Source organism: Telmatherina bonti (assembly GCF_933228915.1).
Source record: "Telmatherina bonti genome assembly, chromosome: 4".
Lineage (NCBI taxonomy): Eukaryota > Metazoa > Chordata > Actinopteri > Atheriniformes > Telmatherinidae > Telmatherina > Telmatherina bonti.
In genome coordinates, this window is record NC_136622.1 from 28,366,999 (window position 1) to 28,383,818 (window position 16,820).

Below are 16,820 nucleotides of genomic sequence, written 5' to 3' on the forward strand. Positions count from 1 at the left end.
ACTGAAGCTCGGTGGGCGGTTTCTACCATCGCCATCTTGGCACCGTCATGCGTGTTGTCTTGCCCAGAAAATACAAATATGGGCAAAGAGGTGGAGCTAAGAGGGGGGCTGTGAGGGTCATGGTGGATGATTGACATCGAGCGAACTCTGAGTTGCCTGTAGCTAAGATCTAACCGAGCTAACCTGGAGATAACAGTAGCTAACCTGCTAACAGAGGTAAGCGGGGTAAAGCTAAGTCACGATGTTAACCAGCTAAAAACCGCGGCTGTTTTACGTTCTTCTTACTTGAAGCGGGAGATTGGTACCTGTCAATCAAAAGGACACACCCCTAAAAATGCCGAACTTCGAGATTAAATTACTTTTAAACGGGCCAGTTAGAAAAAAATTCACTCACCCCATAGTTGCCACGAAGGTAAACCTGACCTATGAACCAAAAATGGATTTTTGAATCAGGCTGTAAACATGTTTATTTCTGCTGTGAAGTTGGTCTTTTTAACATTGGAGTCTATGGGGATTTGCTTTGCTTTGCAGCCAGCCCCTGGTGGATGAAGTGCAGTTTTATGCATTTCCACATAGGCTTCACTTTCAACCGCCAAAGGCTCAGTCCGTCTTTCATATACGATCTATGATATTAACTAATGTCCATATATTAAACAGTGAATGAGCTCCAATATTGTGGGACATGTTTTCTACAACAGGTGAGAGAAAAGAACAAAATAAATCTATCTTTTGCAGTATATAAATCAGAATTGGTATTTCTTTATGTGACTTTGTTAGAGCAAATCATATCAAGTAATCAAGGATAGTGACTTGACAACAAAATGCGCTGATTTTTCAAACAAAATGTAAAAAAAAAAAAAAACCACTTTCATTTTTCTCATTTCACCACTTTCTGGCTTGATCAAAAACAACATAATTAAAGGAACAGATGCCAAGTCGAATGAATCAACACGCACAAATACATAAAAGACAACTCAGGCTATTCAGGTAGTTGGCATGGCTGTGATTTGGAGTAAAAGGGTCTGTGTGTGTAATCTTAAACCGGAGTGACAGTTTTCTGCTCTATGGATAATAACCAAACCATCAGGTTCAGATGACAACACACCAAACAGAGGAATAAGAAGAGAACAAAAGAGCCATTTGTAGGTGCTGGTGACTGATGCTGAGTGCCACAGAGCCTATGTTTGATGATGATGGTATTGAAAACTAGGTGTGCGTGTCTGTATCATGCATTGGTTTTGGGTTGTCAGTGGACAAGCACATGGGAAGCATTATTAATCAGAGAATCAGGCTGATAAAATCACATAGAAGTGGAATAGCTTGTGCCCCTGGTAGTTGGTGCAACAGTTTGACAGTGTGTGTGCATGTATGTAAGATTCAGTAAATGTAAGCACACAGGCGCAACTCTATGTGTGTGACTCCATGGTGCACTGGGAGCCCATTTACAGGCTAACCACGCTCATGGCGCTTTGATCTAAAACCAGTGGTATTCAGAGCACAGGGAGGTCTAGCATATAGCTGAAGGCTAATCAAAACACACACACTTGCTCAGACTCACACAGCCTGAGGGAAGCCACAAGGGTGAGAGGTCAATAACACGGCTTCCATCTTTTTGCCCAAGAGCCATTGCATCTTACATCTTCTCTGTATCCCTTTTCTCATTTCTCTCTTTCCCTTTTACCTAATTTGCTCTGCTGGACTCCAACTTTACAGCCCCTTGCCTTCTCACCCCTGCTTCTCCCTCCCCACACACTCCCTGTGATCTATATTCTCAGCGGGCTTCATTTTTCAATCCTTGGAAATCTGTCTTCGCCTCACTTCTCTCCTCCTCTTTGCTTCCCTTGTCATCTTTGGAGTTTAACATAATATGCGATTTGCATATCCTAATGACTCACTCCAACCAAGCAGCTGTATTTGTGTGTATTAATGTGTGTTTGTTTGTCTCCTGGCTTTATTACCATGTGACAAAATGGGAACCAATCTTATGAACTCCCCAGAGAGCAACATTGAAGTGTGACATGTTCTGGTTAAGACCTTATGCCTTGTTTACACAGTAGTTCAAGTTCCTGGTTGAAGACTGACACGTACCTTGGTGTCAGGGTGTCGGTGTGATTCGATGCGTCTGTATTTGCAGTAGTGGATGCCTTCGTGAAATAGGAACTAAGCTGAGCCGTCTCTTGGCTTCTTGACTTTGGTTGTTAAAAGTTGTCTGAAGTGAATATTTCAGCTCCCTTTTCCCTGAGCGAGCCAAAGCTCCTTTGTATGTTTGTTGAGACAGTCTATTGCTTGTTTCCTCTCAGGGGGGCATCTTGTCTCTTATTTTATGATTTCCTGATAACTTCCCATGGGTCTCCATGCAAGCTTACGGCTACCCGGTTGCTTACTGAATTTCACAGAGAGTGAGGGGAATGGATTATTAAAAGCAGTCATCTAGAGATAATGAAGAGAAGCAAAATACCAGTGCTCATTGCTCAGGGTGCAGTGGGAGTTATAGGGACATGTTACTGCTAGTTTTCCTTAACATTATTGTGTGCTGTGAGAGGAGGACTGTATGATATGTGCTGTAAATGTACATGGGTCCACAAGGTCACCTCTTAAATAAATAAACAGATCATTTCTGGGAAAAGCCTGCAACATGGTAAGAATATTTACACCAAGTCTCTCTCAGACAAATACACAAACGTCAGAACTGCAGGTTCATTTGCAAGATAGAAATCCATGCTAAAAACTACATGATACAAACTGTGTGAGTTTGTTTTCTTTTTTTTTTTTTTGTATCCTTTGTTTCAAAAATTGGTGTAAATCCTCCGGACAGCCTCTCTCTAAGAGGTCAACCAGTAACATCGCAGGTTGTAACAAGACATGGCTTTGTTGTTGCTGTCATTTACCACAGCTGCTAAAGCATTATGAGTGTATAAAACCGTTGCCTTTGTAATTGAAAAATCAATACCTAATTTGCTACAGTGGTCTCACCAGCCATTGTGTTTAAGTCTGTGTTAGAATCATGAGCTGTTTCTGAAGGGCACAGCAGCTTCCAATCCCTCTTTTGGACATTAAGGGGCATATGAAAGGCAAAGATCCCAACCTGTCCCCATTTAACTTGCAGTTTATTATTGTAGCTTGCGCTTAAGAGCAGGGGGAGATCTGACAGAGAGGAAAAAAAGAAGATATGACACTTTCTTCGGCAAGGAGCTTTACAATCCGAGTACAGTATAGCAAGCTATCATCTTACCTTCACTACAGTGACCATGCCATCGTTGGTGACCGGATCAGTGCGGATGGTGAAATGCCCATTTGGGTCTCCACTGATGATTCTGTAGATGGCGTTCCAGTTGGGCGAGTGCGGCTGGTCGGCATCAATAACCGTCAGATTAGCCACCACAACATCCACTCGGTTTTCTGGAACCTCCCCAGAAAACTGCAGCGAAACAAAAGAGTTAAATGTTAACCTATAAAAATCTTTATTTACATTAACCCTTCAGTTTAACATGAAACTTCTTTCTGGAAATGGTCATCATTTTATATTTTTACTGGTAGAGTATGCCATCTTGCTTTCACAACAGCTTATCAGTAAGCGTGCAGTAAACATAACTTGCACACTAGCGAGCACTTGTACATAAGGGTGTTGTTCTAGTTTAAATGTTTTCTTTACTCTTTGTGTTCGTCCATGATGAGCAGAAATATCTCACTCCTTTGAAATCCAGAGTGACAAGGGAGGAAAAAAAAACAGATGAACAGAAAAGAGCTAGCTAAAGGGGGGCTTAAAACACCGGTTTGAGTATATATATATATATATATATATATATATATATATATATATATATATATATATATATATATATATATATATATATAAGTGGTTTATAGTTGTCCTCGTGCTGTGCAAACACATGTGCTTTGTCCTGATAAGCCTGATCAGGAGTGAGCTGGTGTCTGTCATGTGTCTGTTATGGTTGGGATTGTTCCGGCTCAGGGGATAATTGGCACTGACTGTACCGGCAACCCCGTAAAACCCAAGTTGACCGCAGCCCCACCTCCATAAACAACCCATCAAGTCTTAACCAGTGACATGAGGTCAGGGCATTGCATGTCTTCAACTCATCTGGAGGCAACAGGCATGGAGAAACATGCAATGCCTGTGTCACCATGGGTAACAGGCGTGGATGAGCCACTGAGCCTCTTATGTGTGTGTAGGATATCAAAGAGCAAAGCCACAGACCAAACACTCCAACAGACCATAATACCCTGCCTGGCAACCCTCACATCACCCTGCAAACAGCCGACAGCACCGGGCAGATTAGAGGGCTGCGTCAGGAGAGCTGTTCAGAGACTCAATGACATTCTTAAGACAACAGATGAGTCCGGGTGGTCTGATGCACTGCCTGCTTTGGATAAGTAGACAGCCTGTCGTATGTTATTGTCAGAGTGAGTTTTTGTATGTGTGGGCTTGTGATTCGGTTCAGGGACTCCCCAATGCCAATTCAATAAAAGCCAACTTTCAAGAGCGCTGTTATGTTCCCATAGGAGCCCTGCGGCATCCTTTTTCTTGGTACACAGTAACATCTAAGGGCAAGTGTGATGCTATGAGGGAAGACTGAAGGCTCCATCAAATCTCTGATTATCAATTTCTTGTTTTAATATCTCTATGATGACAGAAGAAGATGGAAGTATGAGTAAAACTCTCCTTTTGTTTCCAAACAATCATTCTTAGATGGTAAAGCAGATTTTGAAATCTGTAATTGTCAAATGTTTTCTTGTCAGAGTCACTGTCAACCGCAAAATAAAGCAGTGAAACCCAAAGAAAACTGTGACAATCATCATTTAATAACTGAACATTGGTAGTTGGTTGGTAGTTGTAGACGCACAACAGAACAAAGGAAAGTCTAGCAAGGCAGCTGACATGGACATTTTCCAGGAGAAAACAATGTTTCTATGCTGATCAGAAATTAAGAGAACTGTTATCTGTTCACTTCAGCTTCATAACCACTTTGTGTTGTCAAGCGTTCTTTATTTTTATTTTTTTGCTGTTTTCATTGTGATTGTTGTAGTTACTGGCACAAACAGCAGCATATCTGCTGAATTTTAACAGTGCTTTACTTGAGGATGTAGACCCGGTGCTGCAGTGAAAATGTGTCCCTGCAGGGCGACTGGTTTAGTGGTTCCCAAACTGAACTGCAGCTACAGCAAGAACTGAACCAGGTCTGTTCCTGTAAAACAGTATCATTGTTGATTTATTTTAGATGTGCATTTGTGTTGCACCTCTCATTCCAGCAGCGTGCTCCTGTCAGTGAAAGCTTGTCTTTAAGCATTGGCTCAAACTTCCTCTGAACAGCCAGTTTTTCTCTGTGCGATTTGTCTCTGGTCTCTAACTGATGGACCACAGGGAAGTAAAGGGGAGCTCTTTGACTGTGATTGGCAAAGAGTACAGTTGGCTTTCTCACAACACTTGACATGACACCTCTTGCCAGCACCCTCAACTATCTGTCACTATGAGACAATGAGAAGAGCAAAGGGGGGGGGGAGGAAGTCAGTGGAGATGCGACAAGATACTTCATCTTGTGAACTTTGCAAGAAAAGTAAAGGAAGGAGGCCAATTCTGGATTGCTGTGAATCCTGCCCAGAAATACTCTGCTGGCTGGATTGTAGTTGCTCACACAGACCTGCAACGCTATACAAGGAACATCGTTACAGGGATGCATGCATTAAAAAAAAATACAGCAAAAGGTATGTATCATTTTCTTAAAGTTTGATGTCATCTTTTTGAACCACAGGCATAATGCAATAAGCACCTAGATCCTTCACATCTGCACACACACACACACACACACACACACCGGCCTTTGCCTGCATGAAAAATGGGCCAGCTTCTGATAGGCGTGATGAAATATTAACCATCAACATTAAAGACAAATTCCCCAAACTTTATATTTCTGGGACACACTGAAATATATGGCGTTTTACTGCAAACACTAAATATTTGCATAATGACCTGCATTCCCAACAAAATGGCTTTAATGTTATCTCCCCACTAAAATGGATGATTTATGAACAGAGCGGTTAAAAGTGCTGGTCTCATCGTGACTCCAAAACCTCCACTAAACTTTATCATTAATATCCATGATAGTATTAACTTCTCCCCGTGACGCTGATGAAAATGCACTCAAACACAGTGGAACACAGTTAGAGAATATCTATCTGTTATTGCCCACTATCATCAATACACAGCCATGAGTGGGGGGGAATCTTAATGCAGAGTCAGGAAAGGTCAGTGATTTACAACAAGGCATGTTTAAGCTTCATCACTGCTGCTGTGATGAAATAATCCCTCATTTTTCTTCACTCACCATAATTTTCTCACCTTTTTTTTTTGTTTCACTCTACATGGTGGTCCACTCATCAGTTCATCCATTCGCTTTGTTCTCTTTTTCCCGCTCTGTCTCCTCTCTGCATGTTATCCTGTACGCTCTTTGCTACATAGCTTCCCCTCCTCTGATGAGCATCTATGGCTGACACATCCTTACTGCCAATGCTAACTCATCATCATAAGGGTCTTAATAGCCCCCAGGGCAAATGCTAATGCCAACTCCTCTACCACCTCAAAGGGTTGAGCGTATGCTATCTTGCTGATGCTGCCGGAGTCTCTGTTCCTGCAGTTGCAGAGCTAAGCACCTTATCTACCCAACAGGCTGATTGCTCTCATCACTTCTGATATGAAAGCGTTCATCACGAATAATCCTGACACCCGGAACCAAACTGACACCTAACAAGATATTTCATCATAACGTAAAACTGGAAAAGTGGCTTCACTTTGGATTATCGTTATTTTTTTTTTTAAACAAACGCACATCTCTGCGTCGGTTCAGACAAGCGTGTGAGATACTGCTGCATCTTCAGCTGCTACTTTCAGTCGTCTGAATCTTAAGGAAAACTGACAGAAATGCTTAAAAAGTGAGGCCAAAGTGGAAATCTCCTGACTCCTTAAGTCATTCAGCGATGATATGGCCAAATTATACCACGCGTGATGGAAAACAATCCACATACAATGCAATCCACTGGACTCTAAATTTTACCTTGCACTCACTAATGACTTTCTGTAATGCAATCATCTTTCTAAATCATCGCTGTTATGACAACAATCAGTAACCATTTGTTAGCTCTGGTTTAGTTGCGGATGAAAGTAAGTAGGACTTAATTTTATTAGGTTGTGTGTGTGTGTGTGTGTGTGTGCGTGTGTGTGTGTGTGTTTCCTCAACAAGATTATGAGAAACTACTGTCCATATTTAAAGAATCTCACTCACTTTGTTTGTATAAATATTTTCTAACAGTATCACACAGTGACATGTTTTAGCCAAGCGTCGCTACATGTGAAGAGCTCCGAGAATAATGTATTTTTTGCTTTTTATTGTCTCTTGGTGGATTGAAACTGAGTTTCTTTCTTCTCTTCCTCACTTTGCGGCGACATCCCTTTTCATTCTCCCTTTCATTTCTTCAGATATATTTCTCTCGTGTCCTTTTTTCTTCCGGCATTCTTATCATTTCCAGCCTCTTTTTCTGAATCCGAAACCACCATCTTCCCTGAATTGTTACCCTCTCCACACTGCTTATTTGTAATAACTCACCGTTCTGGAGGTCATCATCGGAGGGTTGTCATTGATGTCCGTGACAGTGATGATGGCAGTGGCAGTGTTGGAAAGGCCAAAGTTCAGGTTGCCCTCCATGTCTGTGGCTTGCACGATGATGGTGTACTGGGACACTTTCTGTGAAATGGGAAAAAAAAAAACCAGAATGAGGGAAAGAAGACAGGAAAAAACAGTGCACAGTTATTCATCTACAGCATTTGCTGCTACAAGTGTACAGCAGTAGACTTAGATCACAAAGACAAAATTCTTTTCATTTGAGTCAAAACCTCTTGGGTGGAATCTGGCCAAACATCACACTAACTATTCCCCCCCCCCCCCAATAAGTAACGCATGTAATCAAAGTCATGAAAGACACTTCATTCAGAGCCACTGATGGACAGATGTGAAGAGAATGATCCAAGAGACAGAGATTAATAGACTATCTGTGCAGCAATAATATGAAAGAATAATGAATGCCATTTCCTCTTTTGAAATGTCACCGTGTCACTTCAGTAGAAGCGGAAAATGATTCTCTTATTTGTATTTCTGTGTATGGAGGCATTTTTGTTCTCGTAGTCATGCAGCTTTCTTCCCAGCCTGTTTCCCTCCCCTCTTTTTGTGGCTTTCTCTGTCTCTGCTTCTGTCCCAGGGTGCAGTTAATGGGCTGCAGGCAGGATGGAGCCCAGGAGCTGACTGTCTGGATAATTTGTCTAGTCACTGAGATTCCCAATTACATTCCCACTGTCTCTCTCTCACCTGCTAATTACCGAGTAAATATCCCAATTAGGCCAGGACGCCACGTCAGGAGGATTAGACAGCTCTTCTCACTTCCTCTCATCTTGATGCTAGATGAGATGCTGAACTCCAACCTTGTACACACACACTCATTAACACTTGCATATACACACAACCATACACAAGCACACATGACTGCACATACACGACCCTCTTTTTCCATATCTTGTGCTTGCCTGACTGTCCCATCAGCCTGTGTAGAGCGTGTACACAACACTTTCACTAATTAGACAACGGAGTAATTATGTAGAGCTCCTCTGAACTTCTCAGCATTGCAACAACACCGCAGCAAGCCCAGTATTCGCTGGAGGACGGAGGTCTCATACTGTCAACAAGCTCTTAAAAGTCTACTGCAGACCAATGGAAATCCTTGGAGGAAAATCAATGTGGGACTTAAAAAAACAAAAAACAAAAAAGACATTTCAAAAGTTCAGAATAGAGAGGAGGATAAGAATAATTGGACGGGACAAAGTAGGTCATTCTTTTTATTAGTTGTTATTTTGCATTGAACACCTCAAACCAAAAAGTGACCAAAAGCGCTTTGAGTGAATAAAAATTGATTGAAGGTTTATTCCTTTGTTTTGTTGTTTCTAAAGCATTGATGTTAAACATGTCCATACATACCAGTGTCATATCTTTGTTAAATGGACTCCATTTATACAGTGATTTTTAAACGCTAATAATAATTACTCTAAGCACCTCTACATAATTTAAAAAAAAAAAAAAAAAAAAAAAAAAAATCATTTGCAGGGAATTAAATTATATATTTGTATATAAACTGGCAAATTTGCTGACATATTGATGAATTCACAAATGTTTATCAACTGATGATCAATTAGGTGTCAAGTAATCAAATGACTCAACATTGAGATAATCATTAGTTTATGATGAGCAACATAATTTCATGATAGTCTCAATTAATTACTGCATTAGTTCATCATGAGTTACACATTTTTTAAGCATATGACAGGTACCATAATTGTAAAAAGTTACCCTTTTCCCAACATATCAGAACGTACATATACTGTACGCCATCTTTCTGTTGCCAAAACTGATCCTAACTGCATCCCAACAATCCCCACTAGCTGCTCATTCTTACCCGAAAATATGTCATAATCCAGACTGGGGATGCACTGATCCACTTTTTTTTTACCGATATCTGACATTTGAATATCTGATACCGATACCGATACTGGTATCAGTGCATCCCTACTCCAGATTATTGTTTTCTGTTTGGCAATGTCAGCATGACACAAAAAACTTTTGCACATGAATAGTAACATATTCATGTCAGTTTTTGAGTCTAGTCATGCCTTTTTAACCAAGACCAACCAATACTCATAAATTCAGATCCTTATTTTAAACATTTATCTTCTAATTCTAACCGATGTGCATTTCCACTGAATTAGCAACTCATACTACCTTCTCCATCTTGCATATAGGTACGATGTGGAAAGCGGACTGCCATCACATTTACAAATTTTCTTGGCAAAATTATTGTGAAGAAAGGAAACATGTTTGTCTGGTCATCACAAATTTAGCATTAACTTAGTTCCCAACATTATAAATGTATAAAATAACATGAACACTTATGGCTGTTAAAATGAAAACGTTAATGTAAAAAATGTATCTGTGAAGTTATTTTCTCATTTTCTATTTTTTTGTTTTGTTTGTTAAGAGATAAACAAACTATATTCTCCTTATTTATTTCTATTGAGGAATCTTTACAACCAGTTAATCACGACATGCAATAGTATACCTACGGTAATGTAGTGTTAAATCAAGTAATTGTGACAAGATGTTATGATGCTCTAATGTTGAAATCATGAGATGTAGTTCACTGACTTGCTGATTAACTAAAACTTATGCTGCATCTGTTTAGAAAACAAAGTTAGGAAACTGTAATTGTACAATTTTTGAGTCCAGTAAAGTAGCTATGTTTTTTTTTTTTTTTCAGTTTAGGACAATGTAAATATTTCATGCTCTGTTGTGAAATCGGGTTGTCACAAGACTTCTGACGATGTCTCTTGGCATTAGGTCAAGACAAATGGTCCTGATCTCACTGTCAAGTGCTCACAGTTGCTTCTGAGAGTCAACACGAGCCAGCAAGGACATTTTGACCAATTACTTTATTTCCCCCGAGCTTCCCCCATCCACAATAGCTTGTTACTTGGCAGTTTTTTTGAGTACACAACAGACATGATTTAACAAGGTTTGGCCATTACTGTTTCTCCATATATGCTGCAGCTGCTCCTCCAAGGGAATTGAACCATAATGGCCAGTTTTGGTTTCCCCATTTATATAAGTGAACCATACACTAATAGGTCATAAATTGTCCATTTAAGACCAATAATAATCACTGCATCATACAAGAACCCTCATTCCCAGATGTTTTGATGCAGTTATGATGAGTTAAGGGTGAGAAGGTTAGAAAAGCATGCTTTTAACAATACTTTCCCATCATCTCTTCCTCCAACATCTCATAGACACATTGCCGTTTGAATTAAAATGCGATAAAATGATGTTCTACTGGTAGCTGCATTTGTTCATGTGCCTTTGAATGAGAATCAAAGAGCAGCATCAGTGTTTTTCTTCAGCCTCTGCTGTGATCTTAATGCAAACAACGGAAGCTGGGTTGCTGGAATTGTCTGTTAGCATGGCGAGCTGCGATGCTGTTCTTTGTGCTTATCTTGCTCCTCTGCTGGGGTGAGCTCAGCCTGTAGCTTTTCTTGAACCTGTTTCAAATGGGAGGCAGGGGCAGAGCTAGGTAACCGCACACTCACAAGAAGAGTAAGTCAGAGATGCTACTGAAAGAGAGAAAACTGATTAGGATACTACAGTAACCTGAATAATCACAAGTAATAAAATGATTCAAGCCAGAGAAATCATTATGTCAGGATGAGTCCTTTGAAGTACGAAAAGGGCTAGCAGGAGTTTAATCCTACATTTTTGGGGTGACTGTCTGGATTTGCTCTGTAGAGATAAAACAGAGTAAAAAAATAAGCAGAAGAGGTTTGGTTGAGGAATTTTTAGTCCACATTCTTCTCCTTCCCTCTGGCACCCTCATGTCTCATACTGCTTCTCTGTCTCCGTGACCGTATTTTCACCGTCTCACTTCTCCCCTCATCATGGTAATACTCCATCTAGCCATCCCTGTTTTTGTTCTCTTGCTTCCCTCAGTTTCCTCTTTTCCCTCCATTGCTTCTGTTTTATCGAGTGAAGATGTGATTACATGGGATTTGTGTTTGTCTGACAGGTGTCAAGGGCATTTCTATCTCAGATATTTCCACTCTATCTTTACCACACACACACACACACACGCATGCATGTACACAGCTCAACATGAGCAGCCCACTACAGCATGATGTGTTGTTAATAGGTCTGTCACAAGTGACAGTTTGGGAGGATGATCTGTCTCACAGATTTCTTTGCAAAGTTGTCAGTGGCACGTCCATGTTGCGAAAATAAACACATTTGGATCTTGTCACAACTTTTATAAACAAGGTGACCGCAGACAATTTACTGTACAGTTGTTGATGTTTATGTGTGTGTTGGGAGGGAAGGCGAGGGGTGTGTTGTGACAGTGGCTACAGACATTTGAAAGTCACATTTTCAGAGCGTCATCCGAGCAAACAATGCTGTTTGGAACAGCGCCACATAAAGGGGGAGATAAAGGTGCATCTTTTGTCCACCGATGGTTCATTCAGGCGTTGAGCTTACAGATATTAAACACCACCTGCTGTCACATCCAACCCACTTCCATTCACATCTGTGTAGTGTAAAACATGAAAAGACCAACCTCTCGATCGAGTCCCGGTGCCACTGTCACGATATCCCCAGTCTCGCTGTTGATAGTAAACATGTTAGGGATGGGGCTGTGTGGAGTCTGGGACAAGATCCGATAGCGCACCATTCCGTTAGCTGTGGTGTTGTCATCGGCATCAAACGCTGACACATGCATCACATAAGTTCCTGATGAGGACAAGGATATCTGTCAGTATTTATCTCCACAGGCAGTTAAACATGATCAAACGCAGAATTTATCTCCTTTTTCCACAAAAAGTGTGGAAAAAAAACCAGCTTTACTGTTCCAGCACTTTGCTGCTGCTGCATGAGGAGTAGCTGAAAGAGGCAAGTGACAGCTAATGTAAGCAACTAGGTCAAATGTTGTTCATATAGCAACTTTCAGGAAGGTGCTTGGCAAAGACATCCATCCATAATAATAAAAATAAAAATAAAAACATTCAGAATATCAAAGGCAGAATATCAAAAGACATTTCTCGCTTGGTAGAGTAAATGTGTCTGGCTAAATATGGCACACAGACTGCCATTCTGTATGCTACGGTGTTGGACAGAAAAAAAAAAAAAACATTCGTCCATCCGTTTTCATATCTGCTTAGTCCAATTACCTACTGACGTATGAATTATTAAAATACACAGCCACATTTTTTCCACTTCTTTGTCTTTAATATTATTTGACTTTTTATTTGATCTATACAACAATTTTACAATAAAGCAATACAACAGTTTATATATTGCCATATTTTTACAAAATAAATTTTCTATAAAAATGGACTAGTATCCTTTTTCTGCCCTGACTATCACTGAGTTGGTAAATATATGTACGTGTATATATGAAATTTTATACAATATCTGTTTATTCTTCAGTGAGTGGGAGTATGTTAGGTGACTCATAATGTCCAGTGAACTGGCAACATTGTATATAAACCATCCTCACTTATGAATATACTAGAAGACAGCCATTAAATGGGTAGTGGTTAAGGTTCACAAGCTGGAGCCCATCCCAGCAATCACTGGATGAGAGGCAGGGTACACCCTGGACAGGTTGGTCCATCACCAAGCCAACACAATGAGACAAACAGGTAACCACACAAGGACAATTTAGATGAACTAAACTGAACATGGATGTTTTTGAACGGCAGGAGGAAGCAGAATATCTGGAGAGAAGCACATGTACACATATACACACAGAAAGGCCCCCCATCCAAACCTCCCCCAGCCAGACCATCTTACTGGGAGACCACAGTGCCAACCAGTACGTCACCGTGCAGCCCCACAAAGAAATCCAAGAAACATAAAATGATCAAAATGTTAAAATACTCACAGAAAGCCTTGAGGGTAAACATCTCCCACTGGCTAAATAAATTGACAAAGTAGGAGTTGATTGTTATGAGAGCAACATGATCCTCCCCTCATGAGTCAGAGAACATGTAGTTGCATAAAAAATGACAGCCATGTTGATTTTTCAATTTATTGCTGTAATCTCGGGTTGTTTTAATGAACACGAAGGACATAAAATCACAAGGGTGTAAACCAAGTAAACCTTTCACAACTGCTGTCAGTCATCTTGAAATTATTGTGATAAAACACACAAATGATTCAAAACGGGGAGGTAGTTCATACATCTTCCTGTCAGTTTGTCAACGCAATGAACAGCAGCAGGAAGTAATTAATAGTTAACCATAGCAGACACATGCTGGTTAATGCCATGCACGCCGCTTATCCACTTTTTGTTCAAATTTAGCTTCATTTGCCTTAATGAATGAACCTTCCCTAGTGTATACACAGCTCTGTTCTGGCGAAAAAAAAAAGCCCCAGTCCTTCCATGAATGCTTCATTTGTTTGCTTTCCAGCTTCTGCACACCCATAAAACTCTGCGGGATCACTCCCTGTCACCCAATCTCTCCATCTCTTTCTTCCTCTCTGGTAGCTGATTCTAATTGCCAGAGATAGTGATATCATGCCAGTGACAGCCCCTGTCCGAGGATAATTGTAACCGCAGCTCCCATTTCAAACTTCATTACATTTCAAAGCAACATTTGTCAATGACTCGGCCAGAGGGAGCACTCTAAAGCCCTCTCAGTGAGACGAGGGGGAAAGAAGCTGTTATGAACAGAGGGAGGGAGTGGGGGGGGCGATAGAGGACAGATTCTGTTTGGTTTGAGTTCAAGTGGAGTGATGATCAGTCCTCCACCCAATATTTATTTCTTTTTTTTTTTTCAAGAGATGGAAGGATACAGAAAAAAAAGAGAGAAGAAGAATCACAATGTATCACACATCACTGGGGTAATTTCATTAAGCTGCGCTCTTAGGGGGTTTAATGTGGACCCTTTGTATGGGTGTCCTAAGCTGTGCCTGACAGGATTACGTTCGTATAATGACTCTTTAATTTGCAAACTAATTCAAGTCTGTAATTGGCCTTCCACTGAAACCACTGGAGCTCTAAATTCTAAAAGTCTCTTTTCTATGACTATTGTTCAGCTGAATGTCATGCATGCCACAGAGGCTTGTGTGCTGCGTGGGGCAGGGCCGAGGGAGAGGAAGCTGCAGCTGAAGATGAGCAAAAAACAGAGAACAGCAAATGAGAAAGAAGGAAGACGGCAGAAAAGTTGGAAAAAGAAATGAACACCTGGACACCTCTTGAAATTGTCCCCGGTGCTCTAAACACTCGCTCATCAGGCTCACACTCACAGAAGCTTGCACACAGAGAGCTCATCTATGTGATTCTTCGCTTTGAGGTTAGAAATAAAATGACCCAGCGGTGTTACACCGTGGTACATTTAATCCTCTAACACCAACACCTGATTTGGTTTTTGGCTATTGTTGTAGCGGGATGAATGAAAAGCCTCGGTAGGAGACGGATTCTTCACCTTTTCGCTAAATGAAGGGAAATGAAAATATTCTCTCTTCCATCCAAGGTTCACATTGTGTTTTAATGTTCCCCCTCTTGTTTTTCTGCCCACATCTGTATATTTCTTGAACCTTTCGTTAATGCATCTCTTATATAAGTATTCCTGTTTCCCATTCCTCTTTTCGCCTTTACCTGGTTTTGAGCCTTCATCCACTGAACCATTGTAGACCTGGTTTTTGAACTCAGGTCTGTTGTCATTCATGTCGATGACGAAGATGTACAGATCGATTGGATTCTCAACCTGGTTCCCGTTCATGTCCACAGCATGGGCTCGCAGCTGGGAGTCAAACACATGAAAAGAAAAATGAGATTACAGACTATCAGTATGACGACAATTGAAGGACATTTTAAACAACTTTAGTTGTATAATCTGCAACTAAATGATGATGTTTAAAGATAAATATTGATTACTGGGCCTTTTTTAAAGTTTTTTGCCTGCTGTATTTGCACTCTGGACATGTTTATACAGTAAAACCACATGACAACCTGCCTGCATCCTGGCATTTATGGATGTTGCTGTGACACGTACCCTTCAAAATGGCTTCTTTTTTTTTTTTTTTTTTATAAATTAGAATCATACAAAATGCATTTAAAGTAAAAACATGTTCTCATCAGTCTTGGTAACCATTCTTTTCTCTCTGTTGGGGTGGTTGGGAATAAGTTGTTCCCTGTTTCCTGAAATGCTTGTTGGTTCTGAACTGCTGCTTTGAGCTACTTGACATGTTGATGCTGAGATCACGACTCACTGGGGCTGCAGGACTCCTCCTTCTTGCTGTGAACAGTTTTTCATAACTGTTTGTGTCGGTTTTGATCTATTTGTTTTTGCCACAAAGTGAATTTGGATTTTCAGATACCTTGCTAAAGATATTAAGCATTTAAGGTGTCTAGAATCAGCCGGCTGATGGGTCCAAGGCAGGCTTTGGGAAAAGGACACACTGGGGTATCCATGGTTACATGTGTACTTTGGTCTGTCAATTCTGACTTGTCAGCTCAATGCAGTCAGGATCAGGATAAGTCAGGTCACTTTCAAATGCTTACTGTGTTCCTTAAACCATTCCTGGACAATTTTGGGATTCTGATGGGAGATCGTCTTGGGGGATATTTATACTGAAGTAGAAGACATATTTAAACTCAAAATGAATCTCAGGACTGGATGTTTCCCCCTGGACTACCGCACCACTCTTCTTAACCTCAATGTTGAGGTAAGATTTACCCTGTCAGGGGCTTTTATGCTGTGGTTGTCTGAGATATAATATAGAATTCATTTTCTGTCAGACTGAAGAGCACCAGCATTCTCCCTTGACAAAACAAAGAAAGAAACAACATAAATAAAACACCAACTAACTGAAGGCAGGAGTTTTTCTCAATATCCCCTAAGTCAAAGAAAATAAATAAAAATAAAACAACAACACAGACTTGTGTTTGCACAGGCAAATCGAATCTTCATCACCGAATTAAACTGTGTAGGAATTTCAAAAGGATTCCCAAAATCTCAACAATATCAGACACTTTGTCGGAAAATTTGAGATTCTCCTTTTGCAGAAAAATTGCTTTTACATTCTTTTTCCCGACTTCTTATCTCTTATACACTTAGTCTCCAGAAGTTTTTATCTCTGTTGGAACCAGAAGAAGAAACTCCGTATTTCAGTAGGAGGCAGCTTGGTTCTGAAAGCACAGTGGCTGTTTCAGAAATC

General features: G+C 40.5%; 1 protein-coding gene across 2 annotated transcripts in view; it reads right to left on the minus strand.

Annotated features, from left to right (window-relative positions):
• The window catches only part of LOC306755127 (cadherin-4-like), a gene marked incomplete at both ends in the record, with an annotated part of 261,980 nt that overhangs the window by 20,750 nt on the left and 224,410 nt on the right, over positions 1-16,820 (minus strand). For both annotated transcript variants that reach the window (XM_079239397.1, XM_079239398.1), the window contains 4 exons: positions 3,233-3,418; positions 7,620-7,757; positions 12,214-12,386; positions 15,259-15,403. In XM_079239397.1, coding sequence (XP_079095523.1) covers positions 3,233-3,418; positions 7,620-7,757; positions 12,214-12,386; positions 15,259-15,403 — 642 coding nt within the window. The remainder of the gene's footprint in view (positions 1-3,232; positions 3,419-7,619; positions 7,758-12,213; positions 12,387-15,258; positions 15,404-16,820) is intronic.